Raw genomic sequence first — 26,304 nt, 5'->3', positions numbered from 1 at the left:
CATGGATGGCATCCATAATGTTTTGTGGGTTTTTTGGGCTATGTGGCCATGTTCTAGAACATGGCCACATAGCCTGAAAAACCCACCAAAATCTATCGATACTTAATATTTGCAAATATTTATAAAGTCTCTTAATTTAGAAGTGACTGATATTAAAACAGAAGACAAGCAAAACTGTGTTGTAAAATTCACAGCTAAACTCCCTGGCCATGATATACTGTCTAGTGTGATGAGGATCAGACTGAATGATCCTCAGGCTGATATCCTCCCTTCTGTTCCTCTTTTATAGCTATGCTAGAGGAGATGAGGAGACTTGCTTCTGATAAGCCACAGTTTAGTATGCCATCTGAAATATAAAATATGGTTAACAACAAAGTTTGGAAAAGTTAATTTCTGAACGATAAGGCTTTGGGAGTTTCTCTAAACAAGAGGCTCTGTGAATTTTCTCAAACAGGGTCCCTCCCCCTAAGCTCTGCCAAAATAAAGATATAAAATTACCAGAAATTTTGAAGACATAGGGAGAAAATTATAGTGGAAAATGAAATGTTTTGGAGGAAAAAAATGTAATGTAATGTAAAAATTGCAACAGTAGCACCATTTACCCTATCTGTTCAACCCTACCTGTTCAACCTGTATGCAGGAAATATCTTGTGAAGAGCAGCCTTGGACACAGAAGAAGGGATGAAGATAGGAGGAAGGAATATCAACAACCTAAGATATGCGGATGACACCATACTACTAGCAGAAAACATCATTGACTTGAAACAGTTACTAAAGAAGTTTGAAGAAGGAAGTGCAAAGGCAGGCTCAATGCTGAACATAAAGAAAATGAAAATAATTACTACAGAGGGCCTACATACATTCAAAACAGAGAAGGGGGAAATTGAAATAGTAAAAGAATTCCTGTCCCTCAAACATCAATCAGGAAGAAGACTGCAGTCAAGAAGTCAGAAAATTAAGAATGAGAAGGGCAGCTATCAAAGAACTAGAGAAGATCCTAAAGAGTAAAGACCTCTCTGTACAGCTGAGCATTCAAGTCAGAATCCTACAAGCCACTGCATTCCCTATGTATGGTTGTGAGAACTGGACAGTGAAGAAAGCAGATAGGAAGAAAATCAATTCATGTGAGATGTGGTGCCAGAGTAGAGTGCTGAGGATCCCATGGACAGCCAAAAACACAAAGAAACGGGTCCTTGAACAGATAAAGCTTGAAAGCCAAAATGATAAAGATGAGGTTGTCGTACTTTGGACACACCAAGAGAAGGCATGACCTATTACAAAAGCCAATAATGCTTGGAAAGGTGGAGGGAAGTAAAAAAAGAGGAAGACTGTATGCCAGATGGATGGACTCCATTAGGGAGGTCACCTATACATCTGCAGGACCTAAGCAGAGCAGTGGAGGACAGGAAGTGTTGGAGACGTCCCATCTGTAGACTCGCCATGTGTCAGGGTCGACTCAAAGGCTATTAAAAACAACAACAACATCAACAACAACCCTGCAACAAGGTGACCAGATGTCCTCCTTTTCCAGGACATGTCCAACAATCCAGCCTTGTCCAGGAGGGATTCCAAAATGTCGTCCATTTCGAGCATGACTAGGCTTTTATTTGGTCACACCCTCCGTTTTTCTTAAACATCATAATTTTTTTTTTAATGGTGTCTTGTCCTCTTTGGGAGTTAGGACACCCTGCAGAAGTAATCCACTTTGAGACCACTTTAACTTCCCTTAGGGCTCAATGCTAGGGGATTCTGGGAACTGTAGCTTTGTGAACCACTGAGCCTAGGAGTTTATCACATGAAGGAGATCGGGAGTTTATCCCGTGAATATCCCAGGAAAATCACATAATAATTAGGCACAACGATTTCACACAACATTGCACAAAACCTGGCATTAAAGCGGTCACAAAGAAGCATCAACAAATATCTTTTAACTTCCAGGTTTTCAGCAATTATGCATTTCCAATGTTCCAATGCAAATAAAGCATTTGCGCACCCGCGCATGATAATCATTCGCCATAATTACTTGCCATTTTTGCTTTATTTGTGGGATGCTTTAAATGGGCTTTAATCTCTCTTTAATACTGAATTTTTTTGATAAAACTCCATAGAGAGAAATAGCGCTCTGGAGCCAGAATAAACTGCAATCCCTAGGGTTCCCTAGCACTCAGCCAGGGCAGTTTAAGCAGTCTCAAACTGGATTATTAACCTGTTCACACAGGCTTTTAAGGAACTGTTATAAGGACAGGCTGGGATGTTGTACCATTTTAAAATTTATATATATATATATATATATATATATATGTTATCTTTTTAAAATATGTTTTCTTCTTTTAATAACTATCTGTTTTAATACCGTGCTAATTTAATTCCTTTTTAATGTCCTTTCCCCCCCTATGTTTTTAATTGTACTGCTTTTTAATGTTGTGAAGCCGCTCTGAGTCCCAGCTCTGGGAAAAGAGCATAATATAAATAATAAATTATATATATATATATATATACACACACACACACACACACTCTCATAGTATTATCTTTTTAAAATGTGTTTTCTACTTTTAATAACTATCTGTTTTAATACTGTGCTAATTTAATTCCTTTTTAATGTACTTCCCCCCCCCATGTTTTTAATTGTACTACTTTTTAACGTTGTTAAGCCACTGTTCTGGGAAAAGAGCAGGATATAAATAATAATAACAACAACTATATTATATATATATATATATATATTATACATATATATTGTATATTAAATATACAATATATATATATTTAATTAATATTGTATATTAATATATTAAATATATTATATACGTATTATGTATTATTATATATGTATTATTATTATTATTATTATTATTTATATCCTGCTCTAGAGTCCATACACCTGGCAGACATTAAAAAGGAATTAAATGATCACAGTAATCATAATAATAACTATTATTATTATTACTATTTCTGCAGTGTGTTTTGGACACTTTGCAACACCCCCCCCCCCCCCCCCCAAAAAAGAAAATATGCCATTTTACACAGCAAAGGCTCTGGTGCCACACAACCAACGACCATTCCTAGAATTCCAGAGCCTGGAGCCAGAAAGGGCACTTAAAGCGGTATAAAACCGGATTATTTCCCCAGTGAAGACGCAGCTTCACAAGAACCCTAGTCTCCAGGGGCTTCTGTGTGGAGCTCTTTTATGGAAGGCCTAGTCAAGGGGGTGGCTCCCCTGAGAAGGAACTCCTCCGTGGCCTATTATATAGACACTCCTTTCCCTTCCTAGGCCCAACCTGGGCGCCTGAGACTAAACGGAGGGAGGCTGAGGAGGAGGAGGAGGAGGAGGGCCTCTTGGGCGGAGCGGGTCACTCAGCCGGCCATGGTCGGGGCTGAGGGCGGAGGCCTGGGGACTGGAGGGTGGGGACCGAGGCCTTCTTCTTCCCCTTTGAGGCGGCCTCCTCCTCCTCCTTTACTCTTCTTCCCTTCTGTTTACTTCCAGGGAGAAAAAACTGAGGAGGAGCCCTGCTGCCCTGAGCCAAGAAGAGCCTCTTTGGGGGCGCCCTCAAGGAGTAAGGAGTAAGGCGCTAGTAAGCAACACTTGTAGTAGTAATAGTCCCCCCCCCCTTTCATTTTTTCTTTCGTAATTTTGGAGTAAGGGTTTTTTTTATTTCTTAGCAAGGTTTCTTGGACTGCATCCATACTGGAGAAATAACCCAGTTTGGAACCGCTTTAACTCTCTTCTTTGGCTCAAGGGCTATGGAATTCTGGGAGTTGGAGTTTGTTGTGGGTCTGGACCCCACAACAAACTCCAACTCCCAGAATTCCATAGCCCTTGAGCCCCAAGAAGGCACTTGTCCCCAGCCATGTCCTCCCCCTGCAATAACCCTCCACGTTGCAGTCAGGCTTATGGCAAGGTTTATCCAGTTATGTTATTGTTATTGATGCCCATGGTTGAAGGTGGAGGTGTGCAGTAGTACTCCATTTATATTATTGCTATTCAATTAAAGAAACCAGCGTATCCAGGCTTAATCAATGGTCTCAGCAATGCAAGGTCCAATGTAGCAAGCAGCTTAAACATATAGGTAGTTTCCAGAAAAGGTTGGGTAGTCTCCTCTTGATCCAAACACATAATTTTTATCCTGGCTTCAAAAGCGGGTTGATTTCACTTTAAATCTAGTTTCCGCACAGGATTCGTCGCGTGCGATTAACTCCATATTTCCCTACTCTTTCTTCTGCCTTTTAAAATGTCTTCTTCTTATGGAGCTATCGTATTAAAGAAGAGAGAGAAGAAATGCACAGTGTCTTGAAATGTACTGCTAGGAGCCCTTCATTTAGAAGCACCCTTAGGTATTGCCAAAGTGTGGTCCTGGGGCTAAATGGGGTCCCCCAAGCTTTTTTTGTTGGGCCATAATGCTCCCATACTAACCTTTCCATCCTGAGACTGAGAAAATGTGACTTTCCCAAGGTCACCCAGTGGTTTTACATAACCGAACTGGGATTCGAACCCTAGTTTCCAGAGTCCTAGTCTAATGCTCAAACCACTACATCACGGTAGGTCTTAGGGTTTCCATAAGTCAGAAACGATTTGAAGTCATACAACAACCACAACTGACTGGATTTACAAGGTGGTTTCCGTCACTGGACTCAGGAAATATGTGTGAAACAACCTGAATGTTTAAAGCTGCCATATAAATGTTAAGTACTATATGATTTCATATTGATATCCCGAGGAAGGAAAAGTGTTTCCCCCCATTCTCTTGCAAGACTAGAACCTGGGGTCATCTCCTGAAGCTGAACAGTGGAAGATTCAGGACAGAAAAAAGAAAGTACTTTACTAGTGCATATAGTCAAGCTGTGGGATTTCATTTTACAATTTCTGGTAATGGTCACTTGAAAGGGTTTTATGGAAGATAAGGCTATCAGTGGCTGTGTAACAACTTCAGATTCATAGACGATAAGCCTCTGAATACCAGTTGCTTGGGAACATGAGCAGGAGGGTATAAACTGCACTCATGTTCTGCTTCTAGATTTTCCTATAGATATCTGGTTGGGCACTATTGGTAGAGAAGGCTGGGCGAGATAGGCCTCTGTTCTGATCCAGCATCTTTAAATGATTTATTATTGTTGTCAATTGCTGTCAAGTTATAACATCAACTTACATCAACATTATGAATGGAAGGCCTCCAAGTCACCCTGTTATCAACAGTCCTGCCCTGGAGTTTCAGGGAGGTGGCTTCCTTGATTGAATCTATCCATCTGTAATGTGATCTTTCTCTTTTCCTACTGCCTTCTACTTTACCAAGCATTATTGTCTTTTCTAGTGTGTCATGTCTACTCATGACGTCCCCCAAAATATCTCACTTTAGTCATCTTGGCTTCTAGAGAGAATTCAGGCCTGATTTGATCTAGGACTCAATCATTTTTAGCAGTCACAGTATCCATAGAACTCTTCTTCAGCAACTGCGTTTCAACTGAGTTGATTTTCTTCCTATCAGGTTTCTTCACTGTTCAGCTTTCACAACCATATATAGAAATGGAAAATACAATGGCATGGACAATCCTTACTTTGCTATTCAAGGACACAGGTATATCTTTACACTTTGGGATCTTGCCTAGTTCCTTTATAGCTGCCCTAGCATCTGCACTGCAGAAATAATTCAGTTTTACACCGCTTTAACTGCTACGGCTCATTGCTATGGAATTCTGGGAACTGTAGTTTTGTGAGACATTTAGCCTCCTCTGTTAGAGAGCGCAGGTACCATGACAACCTACAGATCCCAGAATTCCATAGCATTGAGCCATGGCAGTTAAAACAGTGTCAGATTGGATTATTTCTGCGGTGTGAGTGCAGTCTAGTTTTCTTCTGATTTCTTGACTGCAGTCTCCATTCTGATTTTTGACGGTCAAGGTATGGAAAATCTTGAATTATTTCAGCCTCCTCATGATCTACTTTAAAGCTATGTAAATCGTCTGTGGTCAGTAAAAAACGTAGTATAAGATCAGTGCAATTCCTGGTCTCGTTTTCTTTTTCTAAGTTTGTTTGAGGCTATGGGTGTGTTATATCTGCATGACACTACAGAAATCCAGTAAAGATAAAATTGTTTCCTTTTTTATTAATGATGATAGTTCCTTTTGCTTTTATTATTTTTGGCCTGCTCCTAATAAATTGGCAAAGAGATTACTTACAGTTCAAATGTTCCTTATAATGCAGGACTGCAGAGCTTGTTAAAATGTGTGTGTGTGTGAGGGGGGGGGAGTAAGTTCAACTGTCTGAATAAATTCTATTTTTAATACATCAAACACGGTAATTTTATGCTAAACTAAATTACACATAGACACTTTATGTTCCAAAGTGACTTTTAACCTGTAAATGATGCTTAACATGGCATTTAAAAAGAAAAATTTCTTTTTTTTCCTGCAAAGAAATGGGAAAAACTGTTATTTCCATGCTTCAAAGTTTTCGTCATTTTGTGTGGTTACTAGTTGGGAATTTTCAGTCTCTTTTTTTGAGCTGTTGAATATGATGTTGATGGAGCACAATTGCCTTGAGCCTTAGGGCCCAAATGCATGGTGTTAGGAAGTTTCTAATTAGGGGAATTTCTTAATTTAGCACAAATTGCTGAGAGTGGGGTCCTAACAACACCCATCACAAGACCATGTCCCTTCGTGTATAGCAGAGGGCCAAATGATCCCTTAAGAGACGATGCAGCGACAGACTGCTCCAGTTAAGTCTAAGTATTTATTAAAAGGGAAACAAACACACAGCAAAGGACACATGCACACACACAATTCTCAAGGAGGGAAAGGAGGGAGAGAGTTGAGAGAGGCAAATCTATGGGAAATACTTACTTCCGAAGGCTTCTCCGGGAACCGGATGTAGATGATGGGAAGACACGGCTGCCGAAACGTGGGGGGAAATGGCCGAGGGAGTGAAAATCAGAGTCCAGTCTAACGTGGAACCAGGCTGTATTCTGACTATAGCACACCTGGGTGAACAGGTCTAAGGGTTATATAGGAGCCCTGGTGGTGCAGTGGTTAAATACCTGTACTGCAGCCACTCACTCAAAACCATAAGGTTGTGAGTTCAAGACCAGCAAAAGGGCTCAAGCTCGACTCAGGCTTGCATCCTTCCAAGGTTGTTAAAATGAGTACCCAGATTGTTGGGGGCAAATTAGTTTACAGTTGTAAACCGCTTAGACACTGCTTAGGCGGTATGAAGCGGTATATAGATGAAGCTTATTATATAGGCAAATTCTAGCCTCTGGCAATGAGATTAATGGCTTGGCTGCAGCCGAGACAAAGGGTGTAAAGACCTGGGCTTTTGTTAAACCAAGGTGAAGAATAGCCAAGCCAATGCACTTGGGTCTTGACACAGGCCTGTTTTAGAGTTTATGACTCTAATTTTTTTTGCAAGCTGGAACCAGAAAAACCTTCAGCTTCATAAGAAAGAATGGTTGTAAAAGAGAGAGCCGAATCACACCAGCTCAAAGGGTTGGCTTGATGCCGCCTCTTTGAACGCCAGGTTGGGCGGCCCCAACCCAGCTGTTTGCCAGCATGAAAAGAAGAGGGAGAAAGTCACTCCTTTTTGCACTGCCAAAATGCTGGCTTTTCCACCGCCGTGGTGGCTTTGCAGTGTTCCTGCAGCATGCAGAGTCTAAACACTGTGCTACTGGAGCGCCGCAAAGCTGCCCCCATGTAGTTGGGTGGGTCAAATCCCGGGAGCTTCCTGACAGCTTGAGGGTGTTGTCTAAATGACACCCCCCAAGCTGCTGGGAAGCCACTACAAAGAGGCCATCTGTTTTGCCCCAGAGTTTGGAAAAGTAACTTTTGAGGACTGCAACTTAACAAAAGGGGGGCTTTGGAAGCTGTAACTCCTGAAAAGCAAAATTCCAAAAATTTACAGGTTTTTACAAGAAATAGATAATTAGCTGAAATTTTGGAGAATTAGTTTGTTAATAGTTTGTTTCTAAAGACTGTGGAATCCACCCAGAAAACATGAAGTGTATGCACATTCCATTTATATCTGAGAAGCTAGTGCTTGCCTATAGATTTTAGTGGAATTTAATAAACAGATGTGATTATCTTTTCATTGTTTAAAGCTAAATCCTGTTCCTAATGGCAACTTACTAGAGTAGATCCACTGAATCATTGAAACTTAGTATTGACTCAACCATGTTCCAGTTGATTCAGTGGGACTAATAGTTGGACCTAGCCTGTGCTATTGAAAAATCACTTCTCTACCCAGCAGGACCTTCAAAGCAACATATAAATTTGAATAAAACAATACATAATATCACAACAGAATAAATGCTAAGACAAAGTATTATTTAGAATCAAGCTGGAACAGTAGTAACTTACATCAAAGACCTAGGGAAGCTTCAGTTTTTATTGCCGATTGAAACCCTGGCAGGGATGAAGCCAGACTGGCTTCTTTGAGGAGTTTCATAGCTGGGTGTTCCTGCATATCTAGCTTGGACACTATTCTGTGGTTAATCTTCTCTGAACTGTATGCTGTCAGGAGTCAGACTGAGTTCTTTCTTCCTTTCTTTCTAAAGAGGAGCCATATTTTGAACTAATAAAGGAGAAAAAGGCAGACTAAGCTCCCAGAATTGCTGATGGAACATAACTGTTAGTTCAAGCTTTATCTTTTTACTTTTGCCAGAGCTTTTCAAGTTTTCTTTATTTTGTGTGGTTATTCGTCCAGTCGTTTGAGTTGTGTGTTTCAAATAGGGTCAGGGACATCACTAGGGCTGCATCCACACTGCAGAAATAATGTGATTTTACAGCACTTTAACTGCCGTGACTCAGTGCTATAAAATTCTGGGGACTTCTGTTTGTTTGGTACCCAGAATTCCATAGCATTGAACCACCGCAGTTAAAGTGGTGTCAAACTGAATTATTTATGCAGTGTAGAGCTCACTTATTCAAAAACTTGCAGGTATGCATGCATTGCACACACAGCTGGTTTTATTTTGATGTGTTATTGCAATGTGTGTGTGTGTGTGTGTGTATACTGTATAGATAGATAGAGAAAGAGAGAGAGAGAGAGAGAGAGGATGACATTCTATTAATGGTTTTAAAAGCAATGTATTCAACTGTTTCTTATACTTCAGAAAATATACAGTTTGAAGTTTTGCTTATGTGCTGATTTATTTAAATATAATTGATTAATCATCTGACTTTTTTTTAACTGAGCAGCCTAAAAAATCTGTTTTATGGCCCAAGCCTCAAGGAAAATATTAGTGTACTAGTCAAGTTCAAAATAGGAACTATTATTTACATTGCACAATTATTTAAATTGCACCAGAGTAACAAAACAAAGATTTTCAGTCTTATCCATGTGTCCCCAAGGCTTTTTTAATTGTGTAGAACTTTGCACTATTATTCTGTATTAATATACGCACCAGTTCCTGGAAATGTCTTTAGACTTGCATAACCTCACCACAAAGGGTTGTTAAGAGATATAAGCATTTGCATTATTACATATTGTATGCATTAGGGCATGGACAGTGTGTTCTTGAAACACAACATTCTTCTTATTTGAATCCCAACAGAATTCAGGTACCTCTTGGCATGTAAATTTCTGAAACTTCTTCTTTAATAATAATTTAAAAATAGGATTCATGAACACTCCCCTTAAATGTGAAATCAGGTATGCAATAAAATATTTAAAGTTTATTTGTGTATTCAAAATAATCTCTACAAATGAAAACCTGTGCTCCCTTCTCATAGGTTTGACCACTTCTGCAGTAATTTTTGTGTGTGAATAGGATATGTATTTTCGGCATCACTTCAAAAAAAGATATTGTAAATATAAAACACTTCTATCAGTGCTTTGTGTTTAAATAGTACAGAGATCATTCTGTAGCAACAGTAAGTGTCATATTTTAATTCTTGATTTTAAAAAAAAAAAACTAATAGAAAAATGCAAGTTGTTATGTTTTCTGACCTGAGTTCTTTTCTGAGATTGATCATCCTGATAAATAGGCAACTGTAACTTACTACATTTTTACATAACAAAATAAAGCAAGCATAACTGTCATAGCTTCCTTGAGTGAATTCTAGAAAGGCCAAATCAAGTCTTATGTAGGAGCTGTGGGTGAAACTGGCCAGCCAGCCAGCCCTTATCTGAGTCTTTCAAATGAAAAAATGACAGAGGAGTGATGCTGCCAGTCTGAATGTAGGGGGTGACTGCTTAATTCTTTCCCTTCATGCCACTCCCTTGCTCAAAATCAGCCCTGCAAAACTACTCTTCCTGCTGTGGACTGTGGGCCTTTGCATCCATTACTGCCATTGGTTGGAAAGTTGCTTATTTTGAGTAGGGAAATGGCAGGAAGGGGAGGATTAAGTAGCCCCTTCCTCCTACCATTTTTCTACTTCTGATTGTCACCCTAGCCAAGTTTCATTTCAAAAAAGAACCCCAGTCAGGAAGTTCTTCCTATATATCTCATGTGAAACATCTACTTTGTGGTCACTTTTGAAAGAACCTGGTGGTGGGAGCTCTAGTCTGTTATAGTCTCATGCCCATTTTTCATGTGATAATTTCCTTCCCTCCCTGCTCTCTCTTTAGGTCTGAACTCTCTCCTTTATTCTTTTTCTGGTATATTTGCTTGAGGAATATGAACTTCACATCTATTATAGCCCTCAGATGTAATCAGGAGGAGGGTTGTTATTTCTATTAAACATTCAGTTATCTTCACTATTTAAATATACAAATGCCATTGCACACACCAGTTGAAAACCAACACAACTTTGCAACACAGTTGTTGGATCCTTCATGATGATGTTGAGTGAGCCTGAGTTCACTGGCCTGAAGTACTTGGCAGTAACAGAATCTCAGCCCTGCATTGAACACATTTCCTGCTGTGACAGAGTTCTTGCCTATTTCATTGCAGTATAGGGATAGGAATTGTGTAGTCCTCTAGTCTTTGTTGGATTGCAGCTTCCAAGAGCCCTAGGCAGGATAAGAAGCAATAAGGGATGCTGGGAGTTGCCGCTCAGCATTATCTTGTGGGAGGATAGATACAGTTCTTAAGAATTCGAAAGTGGTGGTGCATGTAATAACTCCTGTGATATGACAACCATTGGGAATTTGGGCTCTGTTATTATACAGAGGCAGCATGGAGTAGTGGTTTGAGCATTGAATTCCAATTCTGGAGATCAGGGTTTGATTCTCCACTCAGCCATGGAAACCCACTAGGTGAATCACACATTGTCAGCCCCAGAAAACCCAATGATAGGGTTGCTTTAGGATCACCATAATTTGGAAACAACTTGCAGCCACATAACAATGACAACAATTGTCCACGTTGGGTGTACCTCAGAGGTATGTTGGAGCTGGATTGTTTGGCCTTGATTTTGGGGCATAGGGTTTGATTGTAGTCTTGACATTTACAATATATGACATTGCAAAAGCTGTGCAGAACAAGGACCAGCTCTGACGTCTTCAACCATTTTAGTCACAGCCTTTAAGCACATAATACCTACTAATTTTATTTAATGCAAAATGCTTGTGTTCTCTGAGGCACAGAAACAGGTCATGGTGGCTGAGAAGTGGAAAGTGTGGTGTGAGTCTGATTTACAGATATGGTTGCTAGCTCAGTCTATAATAAGGTGGAAAAACATGGCTGAAAAACCTCACTTTTACCAGGAGCCTATTCAATGGGCTGGATCAAATGAGTTTGCTGCTGTGTTTTTATTCTTACTTTGTTTTGTTCTCTTACAGAGTTGCTCTTGTGGACTTTTACTTCAAGAATGTAATTCTGTGAAGATGGGGAATGATTTTTGTCACAGATATTGCTCCATTTCCCCCTCTGGAGTCTGTTAGCGTCAGAGTTCAACTGTGAAATTTTTGACCACTGACAGAACAAGGTATATAAGCCATAATCAGGGAAAGTTCTTTTAGTTTAAGGTCATCTCACTTAAATGGTAATCTGTTTGTGTGTGAGTGTGCGCGAGTGCGCATGCATATTGGCTGTGCATGGGAACTATCTTTTTCCCCACTCTTTCTCCTCCCTCCCTTACTTCTTCTCTTTGTCCCCAACTGCATGTCCCCAGGCCTTCCTCCTTCTCTAGCAAGCTGTTGGGGAAGAGAAGAATTACTGTAACTCATGTCTGAATTGATCAGAGTTTGAAAACTGCTTTTTTGGAAGAAACCTGGAATCCACCAGCCACCATGACTATCAAAAACTGCTAATACATGTGTAGCCCTCAGGTAAAGGCTGAGCACCCTGCAGTCCGTGTCAAGAAAGCAGTGCTTCAATAGCCATGCTGGCTGGCAGAATTCTGTCAGTTGTAATCCAAAAAAGTAATATTTCCAAGCTCTCATTCCAGCCCCCTTGATTTCTTCCCTTTTGTCCCTATGGGCTCTCTCACCTTGGAAAAAATGAGGCTGAGAGTCACATCCCTGGCTACTTGTTGCTTGAGGAATGCAAATTGTTTCTGCCTTTAAACTGACCTGAGTGCAAAGTGTGACTTGGGCAGGTTATAGACCGCCGCTTTGAGGCGGTCTGCTGCCGCCGGCGTTTGCTCTGTAAGGGAGCCGTCGCAGCCAAACCGCGTGGCTCCGTTACGGAGCAAAAAAGAAGCTCCAAAATGGAGCTTCTTCTTGCGGCTCCCTAATGACGTCGCAAGGCGCCAGGGGCGCATTCGTGACATCATTAGCGCCGTGATACGTTCGGACGCACAGCGTCTGATACGTAAAGATGGCGGCGCCCGTATGAACAGGGCGCTGCCATCTTGTACGTATTCTATACGTACTAGGGTTAGGGGGTGCGGAAGCACCGCCCCTTCCTAACCCTAGTACTATAGAATACGTACTAAATGGCGGTCTGTAACCCGCCTAAGTTCTTAACAGCAAAGATTTTTGTTAGAGAAGGTGATGTTTATTGGTTTATTAAAATTTTAACAGTTTCACACACAGTGGCACTGTTGAGCAATATTGGTAAATTACAGAGATCAAAGTGACAATGTATGGATAGAAGTGTTTAAATTAACAACCTTTTGGACAGTTTTTAACTACATATCTCTTAGTCCTTGATCACTTCCTTTCCTGTATTTTATAAGCTGTTGTTTTTCAGAAAGGCTATAAGCATGTTCCAGGTGTATATTTTGTGAGGAACAAAATGCTTATTATTTTGGAGATATTTATTTGCCTCACTGGCTCCATAGAGCCTTCCAGGATACCATCTGGACTGGGAGGGGATGAGTGCCCTGAACACATGGATTGTGGCTGAATAGCTGTCTAATCCAGATGCCTGTAACTGAAAAATTCTCTGCCTGGAAGCCACATGAGTTGTATTCAAAGGCTGCAAAATATAACACCAAAAGATGTATGGTTTGAACTTGAATTGTTATAGGACTTCCATCCTTTTTCTTTGCCCGGAAGAGCATTCCTCAGATATTTGGTCCATTTTCAATATTCTTAATGCTTTATTTTCCCACCTGTTTTATTAGTTACAAGATTCCGTTGAAGTCAGGCCCCTCAGTTTACTTAAAAGAAGAATGAATTTATTTCTTAAACTGAATATCCTGTAATTTTCTCACCCAGTTATTAGTTCTTAACAAATTCTTCAGGCATCTTGAGATCAGTCTTCTGCCCTTCTAGACTTTATCTTCTGGCATCAATTAAAAAAAATTGACTTAACACAAGAGTATGCAGAAATTTTTCCACACAATTGTGTGCAGGTTGTTGCATGAGTTCACTGTTGTAAGTGCTATAGAAGAGGAATAAGTCTCTTGGCACTTTCCCAAAACCACACTGTTAGTGCAACAGAGTAGCCATCTTCATGAATTGTTGTGATGATAGGGCAAAGTGCATTCAGTCTCATAAATGTAATATGGATCAATGAAGATTCTTTGAAAATGGCATTCACTCCAAGTGGATCTGGGCAGGTAGTGGGAGGAAAGCTGTATCTACTCTGGATTGTGTTCCTCCCTGGATTGATGCACTCTTTGCTCCTGGCCTCCCATTAAATTAGTAACAGTGCAAAATATGATGCAGTTTGTACAATTTTTCTCCATACTTAAGAATTCATTTCTTGCTTTTTGGGACAGCTTTTATCATGTGCCCCACCCATGTTTCAAAAAAGTGTTCCTCTTTTTCTGGTTACCATTACCGTAAGTATTTGACTGCTCTAACAGGAAAACCATTGACTGCTTTTTTCAAAAGAACAAAACACAATCATGTTTATAACCAAGTGGTTTAAAATTTCCTTCCTGGTTCTAGAGCACTTCCTTTGCATCTGTTTATCAGAGCAAACAAGAAAAGCAGAACATCTTACACGAGTAACTTTTCTTGTTGTGAGTGGTTGTTGTTTTAGGTAGGCTTAAAAAGCTATACAAATGAATCTTCTCCGGCTGCTCAGTTTCTACTTTGCAACCAGGTAATCTTTTGTTAAATATTGCATCTTTTTGTTTTATTTTATTTGGCACTTAGGAAAACTAAAAAAAAGTTCGAAGATTTATGCAATGATGATGTTTGCTTTTTGTATTCATTCCTTATTCTAACGTTTTCTGGCAACAGAAGATATGGAAGGGGTTGTCATATGGATTTGTATATGTAATTTTTTTTAATGTAAATGTTGCTGTTAAATAACAAACTTCTTATGAGTTAAGGGAACACTAAATTAGAACTTGTCTTTGTCCGTTAATTTTCATTTCATTTGATGTTGTAGAATTTAAACTGTGAGAAATAATTTTTGTATAAACGAGATAAGATGAAGATAGTGTCTGCTGGGGGCAAATTATGAGTTTCTACTAGCTTTCTTTGCTTATGAGTTTCTACTAGCCTGGACTAAATGGGTTTTGGGTTTGATCTATCAAAGCCGATTTGAACTATGTTAATTTTTAGAAATTGCTTGGTATGCAGTACACATTTTTCTACAATGTCTTTTCAGCTCTCTGCTTCTGGTTGTGATACTGTTTTAAAAATTCATAATTAGTATTATTTGAAGTATAGAAATATATAGCTAATCATTAATTTTTGGTATGTTAGCATGCGGTAGTGGTTTGAGCATTGGACTACGACCAGGGTTCGAATCCCCCCAATGCCAAGAAACCCACTAGGTGACCCTGAGCAAGGCACACTCTTTCAGCTTCAGAGGGGAATGGCAAACCCCCTTTGAAGAAACTTGCTAAGAAAACGCCATGATAGGGTCACCTTAGGGTCACCATCAATCGGAAATGACTTAAAGGCACACAACAACAACAAGGCAAACTTATCTGAGGATTGAGAGTGTGTAACAATAAAATTATTAATTAATTAAGTACATAGCTTCTAACTTGCATTTTATTCATTTATTTATTTTTCTCCAAAACTGAGACTCAGCATGGCTTACAAATTATAACAAATACAATATAATTAAAATATGCAAAATAACAACATTTAAGATGGAATGAAACTATTACCAGTTTAAATGTACAATAAGAATGTTGAAAAGCAGTTTGAGAGTAGTAAACTTCAAAAAGTACAGTGAGAGTTATTAGTATGACATATATTAAATCATTGCAATTGTTTAATTTTATGGTGTAACATTATGCTGATAATTCAAATTATGCTTCTGTCTTTATGCTTCTGATTTTCTGAACAAATCTTTCAGAAGGGATGACCACTTAATACTTGGGTAGAATCGACTGAATTCCTTTTCAGCTCCTCCTAACCCTACTGCAACCATGTAGGATAAGTAGAATGATATTCCAGAAATCAGAAATCACTTCTGAGTGATTTGGGAGCAATTTTCTGCTATTTTGGGCTGGCTTCTGTCCCCCCAAAAAATTACTAGGACATAAAATTGTGCTCCCAGAATTTTTTTTCCCCCTGGCTCAAGAAATTTTCTATTTTCCATCTGAAAACAAATTGTACTGTTTTCTGTTGGGGAAAGGGTTCAGTAGGCAGAGTTTGTATGGGACTCCCACTCATGGCTGCATGAGCTCTGGTGACATGAAATAATTTCTTATTCAGGAGCTGTAAACGTACTTTAAATTCCTAATTATCTCCATTGGTACTTCAGAAGTCAGAATCAAAGTTATGGATGCCTGGGTGATGCATCCAGGATGAGCTCCTAGAATTTTTCTTAGTTCAGTGTCTATGTAAATGGCATACTAGTAGATGATATACAAGTAAATGGATTGTTATAGTAAGTCACTTACTGTTTTTAATATAATTTAAAACTTTTATCTTTAAGCGTTTGTATAGTAACTTGGATGATGTTGATGAAGATGATTATATTTTTATGTTGTGCCTTTCCCCCAATTTGAGACTCAAGGCACTGTACAACTGATGTGAAAAAATAGTTTAAAATCATAAAATACAAAAGTTAAAAAGTAATTAAATTATCAAAAAATTAGAACCAGTTAAAAACAGAAACCATAAGAAACACAATAGCACAACAAAACTAACAAATAGAAAATCCAACTGTCCCACCTAAACAGTCTGTCCTCAAAGACTTGTAAAAACAGAACAGTCTTCACCCATGTGTAGAAAGAGTGTAAGGAGGCTGTCAGTCTAACCTCTCTGGGAAAGGAGTTCCAGAGCCCAGAGCTAGCCACTGAGAAGGCCTTTTCTTGCGTTCCCACCAGACATACATGTGGAGGTGTTGGGACGGGGGGGCGGGGGGGGGAGAAAAACCAGAAGGAAAAAAGCAGTAGTGATGGTGGAAATTGATCCTGCTAAACAGTAAATACAATTATGAGGTGCCTAATGAAGTGTATATTTAAAATTAAACACAGATCACCTTAATGATGGGTACCCTATGCATGCTATTCTGAACACTTGAAAAGATAGCAATAATTCCAAATTTTACCTGGCATCCTGCATTGCATGTACGTATTTGTAACCTAGATCTGTAACTGCGCTATATTCAGCCATGCGCCATATTCACTACAGCCATGATCACAATTTCCTTTCAACCTATTTTAACAGCTAGCAGCCACATTGAGTGAAGGAGATGTGTTCTGCTTGCTATCAGGGTGCAGCAGGATGACATTTCCAACCCACTCCCATCAGGGATCTCTAGTATGACACTAAAAATTGCTGGTAGGAGTGGGTTGGAAGCATCCTGCTGTGTTCTGATCACCAGCAGAACAAACTTCTGACTATATATTAATATTTTCAGACACTACGGCTGGATTTGCTCACTATTCCCCAAAGTTAAAAGTCTAAATGATATTGTATTGTTAGTCCCAACACTAAATTGGTGAAAGTTATTTAAGTGTTGAATTACCAAGTTCCCCTTGATGCAATGATTTATTCAAGTTGAGACTAACAATTGGATTTAGGCTAAGCTGTTTTAAATCCAATTAGCATTAAAGGGGGAAAATCAAAGGGAATTAAAAGGCTTTAACTTTTGCTTGTTCATGTTGCCTACCAATATGTGAAAATTATTTTGATGATTGCATTTAATGAAAATCCAGCAGAAATACACTGTGCACAGAAAACAAAAATGATCTAATCCTTTCCTGTATTTTCCTAGATACCCTCTGGCATGGAGCTGGAGAGGAATGAACAACCTGTTGTTATGAGAGACGACAATAAACGGAGGAGAAGGAGGATGAAACCACACTGTACAGCAAGCAGTTTGTCTGCAACAGAATTGATAACCATTGAATTTGTTCTTCCCACAAGCAACATGTTAATAGATATAGCCAGCAACTGTACAGTAGAACAGATGAAAGCACAAGTTTGGATGCGAGCAATAGAGCGGAATCAGAACTCAGAATACTACCATAAATTCACTCCAGATCAGTTCCTTCTTCACTACCAAAAGAAGGGTCAGTGGTATGAAATTTATGACAAACATCAAATAATACAGACACTAGACTGCATATTGTATTGGAAAGTGTTACAAAAGAAGGTTGGGAAAATTCATGTGGTCCAAAAGCAAAAACCTACAAAGGAAGTTCAGGAGTTTCAAAAGCAACTCAATTACTTGATTGGCTATGACGTCACTGATATAAGTAATGTGCATGATGATGAACTGGAATTTGCTCGTCGTAGACTAGTCACTCCACGAACAATTGAAGTATCTTGCAGAGATCCAAAATTATATTCATTGCACCCTTGGACTACATCCAAACCACTCCCAGAGTATTTGCTTAGTAGAATTGTTAATAATAATATTTTTATAAATATCCATAGAGGAACAACTAGTCAGAAGATTAAAGTGGCCAGTGATGACACTCCAGATATGATCCTTCAGAGCTTTTTCACAAAAATGGCAAAGAAGAAATCTTTGATGAATATTCCTGAAGATCAGAGTGAACTAGACTTTGTCCTTAGGGTAAGTGGCAGAGATGAATATATTGTAGGAGAGACACCTATTAGAAATTTCCACTGGATAAGACAGAGCCTTAAAAATGGGGAAGAAATTCATCTTGTTTTGGATGATCCACCTGACCCAAACCAGGATGAAGTGCAAAAAGAGGAATGGCCCTTGGTAGACGACTGCACTGGAGTTTCAGGATTTCATGAACAATTGACAATAGATGGCAAAGATCATGAGAGAGTATTCACTATATCATTGTGGGACTGCAATAGGAAATTCCGGGTCAAGATAATTGGCATTGATATCCCAGTGCTACCCAGAAACACAGACCTTACTGTGTTTGTTGAGGCTAATATTCAACATGGACAGCAGCTCCTTTCACAGAAAAGAACTAGTGCTAAGCCATTTAATGAAGAAGTCCTGTGGAATGTTTGGCTTGAGTTTGATATCAAGATTAAAGATTTACCTAAAGGTGCATTACTGACTCTGCAGGTATTTTGTGGCAAAGCACCAGCATCATCCACTAAGGCTAACCTCCAGCCACATGATTCCCCCAGTCCAGATTCTAAATGCAAAACCCAGCTTCTCTATTATGTAAATATTTTGCTGATCGACCACCGCTCCCTGCTTCGGACTGGTGATTACGTGCTCCACATGTGGAAAATTTCAGGCAAAGGGGAAGAGCATGGGAGCATAAATGCTGATAAGCTTACCTCAGCCACCAATCCAGATAAAGAGAATTCAATGGCTATCTCAATTGTTCTGGACAAATACTGCCACCCAATTGCCTTACCTAAACACAAGATAGCAGTTGATCCACAAGGAGACAGGACCAGAGCTGAAATGCCAAACCAACTGCGCAAACAGCTTGAAGAGATCATAGCCACCGACTTGCTTAATCCACTTACTCCTGAAGACAAAGAATTACTGTGGCATTTCAGATATGAAAGCATAAAGCATCCAAAGGCATATCCTAAGCTTCTTAGCTCAGTGAAATGGGGACAACAAGAAATAGTAGCAGAAACATACCAATTATTAGCTAAAAGAGATGCTTGGGACCACAGCATTTTGGATGTTGGATTACCAATGCAACTCTTAGACTGTAACTTTTCAGATGAAAATGTGAGAGCCATGTCAGTGCAAAAACTAGAGAGTTTAGATGATGATGATGTTCTTCATTATCTCTTGCAACTAGTTCAGGTAAGATGTACATTCTTCAACATCTGGTGTTTGGTATATCTGTTTGATTACAGGAGCATTCTGACGTTAGAAACATAGTTTGTTTTCAGATTCCACTAACTGTACTATAATAATGTCATAGTAAACATATCAGCAAAAACCATTAATAATCAATGAGCTGTCTTAAGAATATTCAACAACATTTGATGTCTAGCAGCTGGATGTATCAGCTGACTTTATTATCTTTGAGGTGGCAACAGGAGATAGGGACATTCTTATCTGATGGGTCATCCATAAATGCAAATTGCTACTTCAAGTTGCAGTTGACACTCAATGAGCATACATGTATGAAGCAACCCTAAAATTGTAGTTTATGGTTACCACCAGATTGTCACCATGCCCAGAGTGGCCGAACAGTTTGAGCCAGTACTCTTTGAGGTGAAACAGATAGCCCATTTGTGCTGCCTTCCAGACTGCTTCAGAGTGTGGTGCTTTGATGCCACATGCTCTGAAGCTGCCTGGAAGCTGGCTTCACGCCACCCAGTTGACAACATGTGGGCTGGCTTCCAGGTGCTCTGGCAGAATGGCATTTATATGCCACATGCCGCAGGAGTACCATAAAGCCACGATGGGGTGGGAAAGGCTGCCTTTTTGCCAGCGCAAAAAGGAGTGGCGATTTGCCGCTTCTTTTTGTGCTGGCAAAAAGGTGGATTGAGGCTGCGATGTGTGGTTGCCACAGTCCCAATTCACCTTTCTTGGGGGGGGGGGGGGGCTACAATGAAAATGCCCCAAACTGACAAAAAGAAATTGTGAAAAAAATGCAGCAACTTGCCTTTAAAAAAACCCTCAACTTCCCCATCCTTCACTTACTGCCAAAAATTGGCTCAAAACAAGTCAGAGAACTCAGGAAACAGAAAAGGGAAGTAATGTCTGATCTCTTTGGGGTTGTATTTTGGTCTGGTTTTCAGAAATTATATTTAAGGCTTCTCTAATTTAGCAAGAGTATTCCTTTTGGTATAATTTTTCCAAATATTTCTTCCATCCCACCCAAAGATGGGAGGAGGAGAGAAGAGGAGTTTCTGTTAGGTCAGTGCCTCAGGGAATGCCCCTGGGATGGAAAACGTGAACAAATTAAAATGTGAAAAACATAATCAATGTAACAAATCAACAATCAAATTAGCAGTATAAGAAAGTGGAATACTAAGATTAGAGAGCTTATCAGTTGTTTGAAAAAGCAGAGTACAGCAGACTGCTTTAGTACTCAGCAAAATAGAGAGAAGGGTGGAATGGATCAGACTGAGTTCATAATGTGGGGAATTCCAGAGGTTGGGTGCTTCTGTAGATCCATACTCTACTAGTCTAGCTAAAGGTGGGGTGTGGAACAGAGGTCTCTCCACTTCTCATAATAAGTGGACAGACCCATATGTGGGCAGACATTTCACTCTATACAATTATAGTACACTGCCATGGTAACATCCTATGGAATCTTAGAGTGTGTAGTTTGGTGAGGCACTAAAGCTCTCTGGCAGATAATTCTAAATACCCTTCCCTAAACTGCAAATCCCATAATTCCTTAGAATGGAACCATGGCAGTTAAAGTTGAATTATAGCACTATGGTTGTGTACTGTGACAGGGCATATATAGAAGTAGGCAGTCCTTCAGATACCTGGACATGGCTTTTAGGGCTGTAAATGTTGTTGCTGGCACTTTAAAGTGGGCTCAGAAATAGTTTTGGAGCCAATATGTGTGAGAATAATTCACTTCATATATCTTACCCACTCATCTGATCCACTACCCTTATTGGCATCACTGCTTCTGCTTGATCATCTACAGGCAGTTCCTATTCACCCCTAGACAGGTGGCTAATGACAGTACAAGCTAGATTTCATAATTGTACTAGTACTCTCCTTTTACTTGAAATGAAACCAAATACTTTGCAGAAGTACATATATGGAGCTTTTAGGAAATAATGTTTATGTACAGGTTATTTTATCAAAGAATCTAAATGTGGGAAATTAGCAAATAATCTATATTATTCAGTAGTAGTAAGATCTATAATTTTCTTACTTGGTGAACATCTGAAAGCAAAGTTCTTACTTGGCACTTGAAAGATAAGAAAAGATATGACCTTCAGTATGTAAATGAAAGCTGTGAGACTCCATTATCTGAAACCACACATTTCTCTATTGAAAATGTATGAAGCACTGCAGGATTAATGATACTTGATGTGCAGGGTCACAGGTGATAACTTACAAGTGAGTAGAGAAAAGTTTATACATTGAAATACTAAATAAACTACCAGCTCATCCAATTGGAATGTAGCCGTAAGTAAGATCTAGGACAAGGATATAAACACTGCTCTCCAATATGTTTTAGAAAGTGTGGAAACACAGATATAGCCCAGGATTAGACTGCTAGGAATGTTTCTCTTGTTAGAGAGAGCAGATGATCACCTAAATTGTGGATGGAATGGAAGGGGTTCTAGCTCCATTGTCATTTTTCTGTTCTGCTAGTAAAAGAATGAGGAAGAGGAGGATTGTACTGACAGTTTGCTTGACAAAAACCACATATTGACACGTAACGCTTCATATTTAAGCAAGTTCCTGGTTTAAACTTAGACATCTTTTTGTATTTTTATAGTTTTTTGTGGGTTTTTCGGGCTATGTGGCCGTATTCTAGAAGAGTTTGTTTCTGACGTTTCGCTGGTATCTGTGTCTGGCATCTTCAGATAAATTTTTGTATTTCTTTTTGTTTGAACTTGTCAGAGCATGGGGGGAAAATACTTTTGGGGTTATACCTCTATTTGGCAGGCTCAAGAAGTCATTTCCAGATTTGGAATTGGTACATCACAAGTATTACAGTATATGTTGGTTGTGCAATATGTATTTGTTATATGATTTAGTAAAGAGATCATTTCTCCAGCTTTATTATATGCAACATAACATATTCAGTGATGTCATGAGTAAAACTGGAGTAATTTGTTGTTGTGTGTGCCTTCAAGTCATTTCCAACTTTTGGCAACCCTAAGGCAAACCTTATCATGGGGCCAGCAAAATTTGTTCAGAGGAGGTTTGCCATTGCTTTCCCCTGAGGCTTCCCCTGCCTTATGCCTCTATGACTTAAGTATATTTAATGGGGCAGATGTTTACGAGACAAAGGGGATTACTGCACTACACTCTTATAGTGCTGCTATTCCACATTTACTTCTCTGGCTGCCTCCTGTTGCATTCTGGGGTTTGTAGTTCAGTGGGGCCTAAGAGCTCTCTGGCTGAGAACTCTAAATGCCCCTCCCTTAACTGCAAATCCCAGAATGCAACAGGTGACAGCCAGAGCAGTTAAAGTGGAAAAGCAGCACTATAAGAGTGTAATGTGGTAATCTAGAAAGACATTTAGAGTCAGGAAATTACATATAGTTCCTTTCTCCCCCTGCATAATCACAACATCTAAAACCACTTAGAGAAAGAGAGAGCGCAAACATTGTGTGTCAACAATTCATATCAGATTATGTACCATTTAGAGTTCAGTATCCTCCATCCCTTTCAAGCATATCTCCTTCTGCCACAGAGATAGAATGAGTTAGAATGAGAAAGTAACAGAAAAACTATAGAATATTAGTAGAGGAATAGATTGAGTAAGTTTTGTGAAGGATTCTCTCTGAATTGTATCATATTAGGAAACATCTTCCCAAATGACAGAATGATATATCTCATTGGGTACTGTTTGCCTTTAAAGTTGTTTTTTGTACGGATTTATTTCAGATAATAGGAAAGCTCAAACTTGTTTCCACTTTTCTTATCTATTTTTTAGGCTGTGAAATTTGAGCCTTATCACGACAGTGCATTAGCCCGGTTTCTTCTAAAACGAGGCTTAAGAGTAAGTTCTTGTAATATTTTAAATGAGATGAAATTTATGAATTTTACCAAAATCAGATGGATTTGGGAGATACATTTAATTTTGACATGTGTTTTCCTGTTTGATGTCTTTTGTCTCTTCATCCATTAATAGAACAAAAGAATTGGACACTTTTTGTTCTGGTTTTTGAGAAGCGAGATTGCACAGTCCATGCATTATCAACAGAGATTTGCTGTGATCCTAGAAGCTTATTTGAGAGGTTGTGGGAAAGCCATGCTGCAAGACTTCTTGAAACAGGTTCAAGTAATTGAACTGTTACAAAAAGTGACCATGGAGATAAAGTCACTTTCTGCTGAAAAATATGATGTCACTCCTCAAGGTATGTACAGTTCCTAAAACTAGATTCTAATCTACAATATGTTTAGTTTTTACTATGACTTTAAGCCTACCAGTGGCACTTTCCTCCTTGACATTCTTCAGTAATTGCTCCCGGTCTTTATTTGTTTCTGCCAGTAGCATTGTGTCATCTGCATATCTTAGGTTGTTAATGCTCCTTCTTCAGACCTTTAGTCCTCTGCAAACAATATTTTTTGCATATGGGCTGAATAAGTTGATAGTATGCACAGGGTGACCAGATGTCCCCCTTTTTCAGGACATGCCCTACATTTAGGGTTGCCATGTCCCGATTCTGGCCGGGACATTCACGGGTTTGGGCCTCCTGTCTGGTCCCCATGCCGCCTCATCCTCCAGCCCACATCCTCCTTCTTTGGGCCTCCTCTTCCAGCCTGTTGCCTCTGTCTCAATCAGCAGGAAGCGCAGCTGGACGTCCTGCCCCTTCCTGGCCTCCCAACCAATCAGCTTCCTCTTGCAACTGCAAGCCCTAGTGGCCTTGGCAGCCAGAGGTCCTGCACTTTCCTTCGGCCGGAAGCCTCCCTGATTGGTAGGTAGGCCAAGAAGGGGCAGTACTTCCTGTAACTACAAGCCTTAGCAGCCTTTGCAGCTGGAAGCCTTCCTGATTGGTTGGGAGGCCAGGAAGGGGCAGGACATCCAACCACTCCATCCAGGTTTTGTGGAAGACAGTTATGACAACCCTACCCTACATTTCAATCTTCTCTCTAGGAAGAATTCCAAAATGTCCTCCATTTTGAGCAGTAGAAGGAAAGGAAGACCATATGCCAGATGATTGTACTTGATTAGAGAGGCAACAGGCCTGAGCTTATAGGACCTCAGCAAAGCAGTGGAGACAGGGGGCCTTGGAGATGTCTTAGCCACAGAGTCACCAGGAGTTGAGGTCGACTCGAAGGCAGTTAGCAACAATAACAAACTGCAGTGATAATATGTTTAAAACTTTGACTGATAATTGTTGATTATATTTTGCTCTCATTATAATTTAATTTGATTATTATTTTAAACATAAGTATAATGATAGTAATTTTAATGAAAACGCCCTAATTTTGAAATACAGTTAAGATACTTGTTAGTTTGTCAAGTCAGACAAGATGCTAATATTCTGAACAGTTACTGAATAGATTGTCAACTAGATTTTGGTACAAAAATAGATTTGATTGATTTAACCATGGATACAGATGTAGCCTACCATGGATGTGTGTGTGTGTGTATTTCCTTTTGTTCCCCTTCTAGTCAGATAATGTGCAGACCTTATTTACCAGAGGAAAAATTGTGCTGGATGCATATTATGAAAGCAATAAGTCCTTTCTATTATTTATTTTTTTATTTGCTTCATTTATATGCCACCTTTCTTCCAAAATGGGACCCAAGGCGGCTTCCAAAAATAGAAAATGCTTACAATACCAATTTTAAAAACAATTAAAAATCCACTTACTGTCGACAGACTGTTAGGCTGATAGTTTTTGAGTTTTGAATCTTTCTTTAATTGTCTGTTTTCAGTAATCACACAGCTCAAACAAAAGCTTGAGAAACTACAAGACAACAAGTTTCCTGAATGCTTTAGAGTTCCATATGACCCTGGATTGAAAGCAGGAGCACTTGTGGTAAATGTTATTCCTTTTGTAATGGGTGGCTATGTACTGTAGTATCTGAACAACAACATAAAAAGGCAGAGGTGACAAACATGTTTTAAAAAGAGAATGCACAGTGTTTTTTTTTAGGAGTCATGGAAGTGAAAAATCTTGGTTGAGAGACTTGATGAATTTACTTGTATGAGCTGCTTCTATAACATGGAAGAGTGGGTGAACAACTGAACAGGAAATATGGTGCTGCAGGTTTTTTTTATTCCTCCAGTCCTGAAATTGCAAGTCATGGATTTGTGATAACATGTACATGACTTTAAGCATTTCTCTTTGATCAACTCCTTAATGGAACTTTTCATGTTCCATGAAACTTTCTTGAGTTTAAAAAAACAATTGGAGCTGTGATAGATAAACATTTTAAAAGGAAGCTAAGAATAATCTTGTGTGTAGCTACAGAACTTTTTCTTTACATTCCCAAATGTCCCTTTAAACCAGTGGCCCCCAAATTGTGCTCTTTAAGGGATTTTGGACTTCAGCTCCCAGAATCCCAGACTATTGGTCAACATGGCTGAGGCTTCTGGGAGCTCAAGTCCAAAATCTCTTAAAGGGCACAGTTTGGGGACCACTGTTTTAAACTATAGCATTAGGAATGTTGAGGAGATGGAAACCTTTCGAAATGAAAAGATTTTTGCTCACAAAAGCATCAGTTCTTTAGCCTCTGCTTCTGATCCTTTTAATTTCTCAGGTGAAGATGAGATTGACCACAGAGGAATATGTGCTAGGAAGTTCCAAATCATAACATCTACAGACAGACCTTTGATAAATTAATTGGACTGTAATTCCCCCAAATCCCCATAGCCAGCAAGTAGTCAATTGGATGTTTTTGTAGTCCAAAAAAATAATGTTTCCAAACTAGGCTTACTGAATCCAAGTTACAGTGAGGTCACTAGCTCCTGATTACTTCAGTAATCAGTAAGGAATATAGTTATCTGTTTTGGGTGCAGTATGATTTAGTTGCTGCAATTCAAGC

The 26,304-nt window shown here is 39.3% G+C and overlaps 1 protein-coding gene across 5 annotated transcripts in view; it reads left to right on the top strand.

Moving 5' to 3' along the window:
* Nucleotides 1-3,292: 3,292 nt before the first annotated feature.
* Nucleotides 3,293-26,304, top strand: part of LOC149312392 (phosphatidylinositol 4,5-bisphosphate 3-kinase catalytic subunit gamma isoform-like) — a 35,658-nt gene continuing 12,646 nt past the window's right edge. The window contains exons 1-6 of one of the 5 annotated variants that reach the window (XM_089524528.1): nt 3,293-3,564; nt 11,714-11,859; nt 17,460-19,451; nt 23,239-23,304; nt 23,437-23,662; nt 25,192-25,295. In XM_089524528.1, the coding sequence (XP_089380654.1) occupies nt 17,472-19,451; nt 23,239-23,304; nt 23,437-23,662; nt 25,192-25,295 (2,376 nt within the window). In that variant the 5' untranslated portion in view covers nt 3,293-3,564; nt 11,714-11,859; nt 17,460-17,471. Of the gene's footprint in view, nt 3,576-11,713; nt 11,860-14,283; nt 14,373-17,459; nt 19,452-23,238; nt 23,305-23,436; nt 23,663-25,191; nt 25,296-26,304 lie in introns of those variants that run through there. The other 4 variants (XM_089524527.1, XM_089524531.1, XM_089524529.1 and 1 more) reach the window with 4 other exon arrangements.

The sequence above is a fragment of the Sceloporus occidentalis genome, unplaced genomic scaffold (assembly GCF_023333645.1).
Source record: "Sceloporus occidentalis isolate IW3139 unplaced genomic scaffold, rSceOcc1.0.p SCAF_5, whole genome shotgun sequence".
NCBI lineage: Eukaryota > Metazoa > Chordata > Lepidosauria > Squamata > Phrynosomatidae > Sceloporus > Sceloporus occidentalis.
Note: the sequence above shows the minus strand (reverse complement) of the source record. Positions and strands in the feature narration are given on the sequence as shown.